We start from the raw sequence: 9763 nt of genomic DNA on the forward strand, positions 1-9763 counted from the left end.
ATAAAATGTTTTTTATTGTTTTATAATAGTATGAATTGTTTTAATAGCATTTTATTTTTAATTCATTTTACATATTTGATATAAAAGGTGAATAACCAATTCTTCTGGGAGTAATTTTTCATATGAAAGTTTGTTGTCTATTTGAATCGCGTCATCAAATAAGAATGATGTTTAACAAGAGTGTAAAAATTGATGAAATCAAATAAAATATTGGTGCAAAAATCACTCGATGTTGTGGGAGGAGGATGTTTAGACAATTCTACAAATTTTCAATTTCATCAACTCCGTGCAAATAGAAGGAGATGCAACTTGTAGAGGATGACGATGTGGAGACTATGACCACACTGTATTGTTCACCTGGTAACATTGAACCAGTTGAGTTGTTCGCTGAGTTAGCGGATGTTGAGTCGATACAAAATGTCACTCCTTTAAATCAATAATATGGAGTTCATGATTCATATACAGAGGTTCTAAAAGCATTTGTGGATAGGCAATCTTATATACACTGGTTTTACTTTGATTTGAATGTTGGGTGGGCAGAATCGTGTGATTATGGATCGACATAATGTTACTCTTTCAAACATGCGTTCTTATCATCCATGGATGAACCTTGGGGTGTATAAAAGTAAATAAAAAAAATTGTATGTCCCAAAGGTTTGACCGAGAGATGTGGAGTACTAAGGTGCAAAGCTAAACAACTCATCCATCATTGATGACCTCAGATGGTAAGAACTTGCTTGGGATATTGATGTACCCGGAGACTCATACTTAGGTTGCGATTATGTTTGGGGTCCGAACTGGGTACTCATATGCAGGTTGTTGGATCTAGTGCCTTAAGTGTAGTATATTTGTTTGTATACTTGTATTTTTTTTAATAGATTGATTTAATAAAATTATCTATGAATTACATCGATACCTTTTCTATATTGTCTTTAATGGTTTTTGCACGAAAAATAAAACGGAAGAAAATATTAGCTCACTAGTTATCTAATGTTTAACTAATACTAAGTGGTGCTACGTGGTCGGATCATAATATAGAAAAACAACTTATATTAGTAGATGAACCTAAACATGTCTTTAGTCTAATAAAAAAATGAGCAAACCAATTGAAAAACTAATATATCATCTATCAAGTCCAATTAGGGTGATGTTTTGTCTTGAGTATCAAAATAGATAACTCCTAAAAGATAGAGACATAAATTGATTAACTGGATTGACAATACATCGAACATGACCCTAAGTAAAATAGATCTTGAATTCGTTTATGGATTTATTCACTTGTGATGTTAATAATGTGGCATATCTCAATCTTGAGTAGATAATAAACTATGTATGTGTAACTCGTATACTTTATTGTAAGTAAGAGCCTGGGTTTAAATAAATAAGGAATCAAAAACTGGTGCATTAGGTATACAACTTCTATAGTATGTAACATCATAAACAATAGTGTAATTCATAACCCCAAGAAATGGATAAATAATATCCTTTCATTGGCATCACATGATAGATGAAAAGTAAACTTGGCTATGAGTCGTTTGTCTTTGTAATAAATAACTTAATTACTATTTGATAGTAATTAACTTTTTATAAAAGAAAATGTAATGGTTACCATGAGACAAAATAGGATCATACTGAGAAAATGAATTTATCCCAAAAAGATTAAAAATATCCTATGAGAGTAACACACTTATAGCAAGGTCATTGGATGAATACTGATCAAGTAACTTACGTAATGGTATGTAATTGTGGAGAGCTCAGTCACAATACTATAGTGGAATGCCTTTATGACTTAATAAGTTTATAATTAATAGGCAAAAAGCTGAAACTTAATTATAAATAATTTGAGCTCTAATTACATACGTCTAATCAATTCCTTCACTAGCTTGATGAAATGAGAAATGAATTGCATTTAGAATCAAATGAACACAAATGAATATAAATGATAAAGTTAGAGAGATGAGTTACATTTGGAAATGAATGTGGTTTCTCACTATTGAAATGACTTGAGAATTAATTTAAGTTTTTTGAATTACTATTTAATCAAATAATTGAAGATTGAAAATTGAATTAAATTAATTAGTCATTGTGAATTTATTGAATATGAAAATTAAATATATTTTCTTATAAATTTTTTATGGTAAAGTTGTTATGACTTTAGGCTCCGTTTGTTTACGAGTAAAATATTTTCTGGAAAATGATTTCTAGAAAATGACTTACTTTTCTAGAAATGATTTACTTTTCTGGTGTTTGGATGAATCTGTGTAAAATATTTTCTGTTGTTTAGCAGATTTCCTAAAAATATTTTTCGAAAAAGCTGTTTTTACATATATTGCAATGATTTATTTATAAATAAATAAATCAAATTAAATATATAATAAATAAAAAACAACCAAAGTCACATAAATTATTTCTAATTGTGTTATAAACAATTAAACAAGGATTGAATAATTATAAATTAGCTTCCAAACCACAATTAATATTAAATGCTTTTAGCACTACAATCCTGAAAAATGAATGCGTTTCATCACTAATCGTATGTATCCAAATCCTTCCACCGACCAAAACTCAATTCAATTGCCTAGGCTGACGTTCAAAAGTCAAAACTACTAAAAGCTTCCTCTTCCCTTTCCACTGTATTATTAGTTTATTACCTAAATTAGTGGGGAACAATGAACAATTATGAATAATACAAGGTTACCAACAGAATTTAGAAGAATTTAACCTACTGTTTGTAAAAGGAAAGAAAGGCCCCTGCATTAAATGTTTGGCAAAACTCAATTAATTCATTCCAAAACTAATGGGAACTTTAAATACATACTTTTCTAGAGTTCTAATAATCAATTATCATACTATAAAATTTACTCCAAAGAATCAAAAGGCACAATCAATAATTATGTAATCTTGATCTGCCAGAAAGCTAACAGCTTTTGAATCAACATACCCCAAGCAGTTTGCATCACTAATCCAACTCCATCTTGAATAAAAACCCCACAGAAACCAGGATGAAGATCAGGAAACCTTTTGACTTTAAAAGCCAAGAATTTCCAGTGTTAGGACAGCACCTGGGTGGGGAAGGGCCCCTCTTATCTTATGTTAATTCAAAATTTCAACTGAGCAAGTCCTTTGCCGAACAAACCCCACACTGAACAAACCCCACCAAAAAGCTCAAGTTCAGCCATGAGTGGACACTTGACTCCACCTTTGAACTCTCGAGCATCTCTCCGCCTGTACAACACAAGGGCAAATACAGGGGGAAAATCATTATGCCATCCTCAAGTGCCAACCACCACTACGTTTATCGCTATCACTACGAGTGATCAACCTAAGTGGCCCATATCTCCACAGCTATAAAAAAAATCCTTGGTAAATCTCCGTACCCTACTGATCATATCAAATCAAGCATAATTATCTATCATAAAATTTTTCTAGATGATATATATAACAATAAAATGCTTAAAATAACAAGATAATACAAATTTAAGTTATATAAACTAATATAGCTTAAACACTACCATAGATATGAAGGTATTGAAGCAGCAAGAAAAAAATATAAAGCAAGCCAAATTAAAACTCCACTCAGTAGCACAACTGAAGAAAGGAACCTATTATGCCTTAAAACTACTTATTATGACTAGCAAAATAGATACTGCAAACTACAGGGTTTCAAGCAATCCAACCGGTCCTAAGGTGATTTATCATCCAACTTGAACCTCTCCTATTGCTACTCGAGTAAGAAACCATCACAATTACAAGAGCAAAGAGAAGGTTATACGCAGAAGAGTTTGAGATCAACCCGTATTCAGTTAAGGTCGGAGGCAATCCTTTAACAAAAATCTTCTCGGTCCTGATATTTCCACCACCTCCAGAATTTCTACCCTGATTAAAATTACCAAATCTAGCAGATGTTTACTGCTCCTCTCTAGATAACACCCTCTTTGCCTCAACCTGGGAAATAGCTATCTTATAATTGGGAACTATCTTTGCACCAGGCAACGCCAATAACAATACAGATAAAATACACAAACTCGGATGAAATTAAGCGCGCACACACACACACATATAAGCACAAAAACACCTTAAATTGTAAAATTGGCACCAAAATAATATAGCAGACACTAAGGAACTCCAAGTATCTTCTCATGCGTAGGCAAAAGACAGTAAGATAAAACATACAAAATTAACAATAAATAGAACATAATCAGAGGGGGGGAAGAAAACATGGAACCATACAATCATCAACCAGTAAATCAATAAAAAATAACATATTAACCCCCCAAAATTTATTTCCCTCCCTAGAATTAGTATTTAAAAAGAAAACCCACTGAGATAGCAACAACCCTAGACATGGATTTGGTAACTAATTACACCTGAGCAGAGCATTTGGCTCAAAGAAATGGATTTGAATCATCCACCATCCTATTCCCAATATAAAAAACAAGTTTTAACATATATTTGGAGAACCATAAGTTCATAACCAATACCCTTTCCGAATATTTGGGATGCAGATGATGGATAGGGGTATTCAGAGAAATAACAAGTCAGAGAAACATCGATCTAAAATGCCATATCCACATAAACAATTACAAATCCTAATCTAAGGCAGTATTACTGTTTAATTAGAATCGAAAAGAATTACTTGACGCTTTTTATGGCAATGATTCCATTTTAGTATAAAATTTTAGGCACAAAATCGATAAAAATTTTAGGCATAAAATTTGGCATAAAGAAACAAAGAAAAAAAAAGTTTTATGCCATACCTTAGCCAAGACCTAGTGAAGAAGAACGAGATTTGCCTGAGAAAGAGAGAAAGAGAAGAAATGAAATAGTAGCCTGAGAAGAGAAGATAGCAATGGAGTAGAAGATGAAGAATGAAAGAAGGAAATGAATGAAGAAGGGAAGAAGAAGACTTTTACCTGGACGAAGGAGGAACCGGAAAATATCTTACAGAAATGAAATCCGTAAGACATTTTCCCAAAAAAGTAAAGCATTTTACCCGTGCCTTAGAAAACAATTTCCAAATGGAAAATGTTTCCAGTCAAACAAACACTGGAAAAGTAGGAAAATATTTTCAGGAAAATGTTTTCCTGCAAACAAACGGAGCCTTAATAGAATTAGAATTGGGTTGAGAAAATTATTTAATTAGAAAATTAATTTTTTTAAATATTTATTTTGGGAAATAGAAAAACATGTGCTGAGTTGGATTAAATTATAAAGTGTTGGGTTAAAAGTCTAGAAAACACATGTAATTGGACCCAATACATAAGAGGTCCAAAACCCCTCATAATAAGTATGAGTGGTGGCAGCCCTAGTATAATTAATCAGGGTTAGCGGCCCCTCTCTCCTAATAGAACTAGGGAACTTATTTTTCTATCAGATAAATATTATTTGTATTCTACTAATTCAACTAGGATTATCCAATCTCTCCCTATAAATAGATTGCACTAGTAGGGCTAAAAAATACACAAGTTATACACAACTTTGAGACAATATTATTATGCCATAAAATAGTGAGAATTTATTTCTAAATATAAATTCTATTTTTTTGGAATAACAATTCTACCTGTTTCTATACAGTGAGATTTACCTTCCTACAGAAAGTAAGAAAATTATTTCTGATTTTTGTGTCTGATTTGTGATTGTTTGAACCTATACTCAAAGCAATTCGTGATACGAGAATAGCGGAGAAGGCTGTTCGGTTGAAAGTCGGGAATGACAAGGATTAGTTTTGCACAAAGAACATGTTCTTTACGTGAAATATTTATATTTATAAATATCATAAACTGACTCAGTTTTCAATTTTTTATTTTTCCGCGGTGACAAAAAATTGTTTTCAAACCGATTTTCTTTCAGCAATACTCACCTTATCCTTAACCAATTATGGTATTAGTTAAATATGCCAATTTAAATATTAATGGCATTTAAATTAATAAAAAAACTCTGATTAGCAACTAACAATTTTTGTTACTGGCACATTAATCATCATTATAGTGATTGCTCTAATCAATCAAGTCATTTCAATATATCTACACAAAAAAATTGAATAAACAAAAAAAAAATTAAAACAATAAGGCCTCCCCGAGAGAGAGGTATGGAGGTGTAACGGTACATAATAATATAAATCACCAACTAAACAAAAAAAATACTAAAATTAATTATCCTAATACGAATATTTGCAATTGGAATATTCTATTATACACAAATTAATGTTAAAACATAAATATATTTATTAAAATATATATATGAACATAACTAATTTATTAAAATATAAATTACAAACACAAAAAATAATAAAAACAAAAACTTGAATCACACACATTTATCTCTCTGATTCGTAAACTTACCTCCAAAACACAAACACTATAATTAAAATATAAACACAATTAGTTAATATATTAATTACAAACATAAGTATTTTAAAAAGTCAGAAACTTTAAACGTACATACCACACTATTAGAAACAATTTCACAAGTTATCCCAAGATAAAATATAAACATAAGCAATCTTAAACATTAAATCTAAATATAAATAAAATTAGTGCCCTTACATATTATTCTGGTTTCCCAAAATAATTACAAGAGTGAATTGAATGATTGATTTTTCATATTCTATGTACCTATTAAAGAATCTACCATCTCAACTCTCCCATGGTTTCACTTACATATATTATATTACGGCATTTACGGAAGGGCCTTTTGCGCCAGCCTGGTGTGATGGAAAGCAATAAATAAATATATAGGGCAGATGCGTTTTGGGGCTCTTTAAACAAGATTGGTTCAAATGGGAGATTTGTTTTGTTTTCAAGTGTTTGCGTAATTGGAGGAATAATTTGTTTAAACAAGAAGGGAATCCCTAGGGCTGAGTATGTTGGTCGCCTATTAAATGTTAATCATATATTCAACACTACAAAACACGATGCTCTTAGATAATTTCTTAATGGGGAAAATTCTACAAACGAAAAGATTATGTTGAGAGGTAACATGGATTTGGGTCTACTGTTGTCGCTTTGCGCCTTGCACTCTCACTTTCCAAAGGGTGCTGCTCCCTTTGATTTTTTATTTGATTTTTTCTACTAATGTAGTGATTAAAATAATTGATTTAATACTAATTTAATTCTACCCCTTACGATAAAGAGATATCTTCGTCTATTAATAAATATAGACTTATTAGATACATTCACCTATTATCAAATATATATTATTTAGTATATAGGTAGTGGAAAGTTTTCATTTTATAAGGTTGAAATTTTATTACGTCTTTTTTTTCGTTTTAACTTTTTAAATACAATTTAAGAACAAATGAAAAAAATCTCAACTCCACTTTCCACAACTAATGTATTAAATAAACTTTTAAATATGACAAGAATATTAGTACCATTTCTAATTTGGAAATAGGGTCTTGCAACCTACAAACTGCAGTATACAGAGGATAACTGTACGGCACAGGATGTTTAGCAACGCTACAAAACATACTGGCTGAATAAATCTCAAATATAACCCAACAAACAGCCTGAGCCAATGGTTGTGGAGATATTTAAGACCACCATGGAGCGTCACCGGTTCTGAAATCTGTTTCCACCCATGGAACAAATACTACCTTCCCGTCTTCAACACCAGCGTGTGCCAATGCCAAGGACTGTTCGATCACACAATAAAGTTGCCCATTAACTCATTATTATAAACAGTTAGATTATATATATATAAAGAAACTATAACAAAATGATACAAAAACATATTCTGAGCACAAAAAATTTGGATGTCTAAACTTTTAAATACAATAGTAAATGCATATGTGTTTGTTTGGCAATGAATCATGAGGGATAAACCTATTCTAAGATTCTTTAATAAAGAAGAGCATTTACATTATATTTCCAAGTGGTTTATGGCCTGATGAGATTTTCCTAATGTTGATGAGTGAAACAACCAAAAATGTATAACTTAACTGTCAATCAGACTCACCAAGGGGGCAGGTCCTCTCACTACTCTTCCTTGATCGTTGTATTGGGATCCATGGCAGGGGCATATGAACTTGTTCTCGGCTTGATTCCACGGAACAACACACCCAAGGTGTGTGCACACAGCATTTATACCATATGTTGCAAGGGTTCTGTCTTTCTCTACCACTAGGTAGGTTGGGTCTCCCTGAAAATAAACAAAATCCATTTTTAATATCGACTTTCATAATGCAGTTACTGCTACTGCTCTCGTTAATGCTTTCTCATGCCTAACATTAGCAAGAGACAAATAACCTAAACATAAAAAAAGATTGAGCTCAACCAATGGCAAGCATAGCTCATAAATCATTGTTGATCGCCAAAACTTTGCATTGTAAGAACTTACATGGCAAACAATATCCTAGAAGAAACCAGAGGTCTTCGAGATTTCATGTTGAATGCTCTTAGGGTGGTCTGAAACATTCAATTAGAACAAACTGTAATTAACACCATGTGTACTTACCTTCAATCCTTGAGTCAGGGTTCGGTCCCCAGGGCCATGAGTCTTGAGCCATTCTTCAGCAATTACATCATTCCCGATTGCGTCCTTGGCAACGGTGCCACCACCGGTACCCCGTCCCCTGGTAATAAAGGTTTTATACAAACAGTGATAAATGATAATGAGATAACTTATCAAGTAAAGCCAAATCTTTTAAACGAAAATTCATCAACCACTTAATTAGGGAAAATAACATGGTTTATAATTTTAATATTTGATAACAGTAAGTTGAATAACTATTTTTCCATGGTTTCAGAACATGCTTATAATTGATAAAATAAAGGATCAATTCTATATTTACTACCATCATATTGGAGATAAAATAATACTTGACGAATTTCATGCTTGTGGTCATACTTAACCACTATCATGTTGTTCTGCCTATAAGAAATAGATGCATCATTTAGCACTCTCAGATGTCGATACTTGATTAGGAACTGAACAAGGAAAGAGGAGGAGAAGTTACCCAGATGGCACAAAGAAGGCTGCATAAGGAACCAACATGAAACCTGAGGGGAGTGAAATAGCCCCCAACAGAAGCAGATTCATGAGCTGCCTCTTGCCCATGTCTGGCACTCTATCAGCAGGGATGCTAGTGGCCTGGCATGTGATCCTCATTCCCTTTTCGTTTTTGACCATATGGGTCCTCGCTGGTTTCACAAGAAACGCTCGTGATGGGCAGAACATGCCACTCTTGCTGGAGCATAGCTGTTTCATACAAGAACACACACACAAAAAAAGACCTTCGGTAAAAAGTCTTGAAGGAAGAATTTACAGAGTAATTTGAAGTACCAAAACGTGTTGGGATACACCTGCCAAGGAGCTGCAGGGGAGAGAGTTGAGGAAGCCATGATAAACGATGGTTGGGGTTTAGTGGTGAGATGGATGGCGTGTGTTTTCCATCCCTTATTATGGTGATCAAAGCTCTATCGACTACCGTAGCAAGAAGATAAGGCACGTATGAAGCTATGGTTGCCACATAAGCCACATGTTTGTGGAATGTGGACAATGGTTATTGCTCTTCGTTGCAAGTGGCCTAGCCCAATCGCACAAAATTTCTGGACTTTCACATACTGCAACGTCAGTTGGGGTCCTGGTCCAACTAAATGGGCCGAAGTAGCATATATGTTTCTCTCATCTGCACTGCGTTTGCTTCATTGTAACACCATGCTTTTGTTTTTTTTTAAAGTTCTCTATGTTTAGCAGAGACCAGTTTGGGTGGACAAAATCTTAATTAATACAAATATAATAATACCAATCATATTGGTATGTA

General features: G+C 32.9%; 1 protein-coding gene across 2 annotated transcripts; it reads right to left on the reverse strand.

Annotated features, from left to right (window-relative positions):
- Positions 1–7354: 7354 nt before the first annotated feature.
- On the reverse strand, positions 7355–9475 carry LOC107886733 (cytochrome b6-f complex iron-sulfur subunit, chloroplastic). Of its 2 annotated transcripts, none has more exons than XM_016810786.2 (5): positions 9303–9475; positions 8957–9198; positions 8455–8572; positions 7957–8139; positions 7355–7633 (listed from the first exon to the last, which is right to left on the reverse strand). In XM_016810786.2, exons 1-5 carry the CDS (start codon positions 9339–9341, stop codon positions 7532–7534), a joined length of 684 nt encoding a protein of 227 aa, XP_016666275.2. In that variant the 5' UTR covers positions 9342–9475; the 3' UTR covers positions 7355–7531. The 2 variants fall into 2 exon arrangements, with proteins under 2 accessions (XP_016666275.2, XP_016666276.2); XM_016810787.2 differs by having other exon boundaries at positions 7941–8139; positions 9303–9473.
- Between the last annotated feature and the right edge of the window lie 288 nt (positions 9476–9763).

This window comes from Gossypium hirsutum, chromosome A03 (assembly GCF_007990345.1).
Source record: "Gossypium hirsutum isolate 1008001.06 chromosome A03, Gossypium_hirsutum_v2.1, whole genome shotgun sequence".
Taxonomy (NCBI): Eukaryota; Viridiplantae; Streptophyta; class Magnoliopsida; order Malvales; family Malvaceae; genus Gossypium; species Gossypium hirsutum.

Excerpts from the sequence above, each read along its gene's own strand:
- LOC107886733 (XM_016810786.2), bottom strand. The coding sequence starts at position 9,341 with ATGGCTTCCTCAACTCTCTCCCCTGCAGCTCCTTGGCAG. Across the intron at positions 9,199-9,302 it reads CCCCTGCAGCTCCTTGGCAG|CTATGCTCCAGCAAGAGTGG; the intron begins GTGTATCCCAAC and ends TGTATGAAACAG. Across the intron at positions 7,634-7,956 it reads TGAGAGGACCTGCCCCCTTG|TCCTTGGCATTGGCACACGC; the intron begins GTGAGTCTGATT and ends GTGATCGAACAG.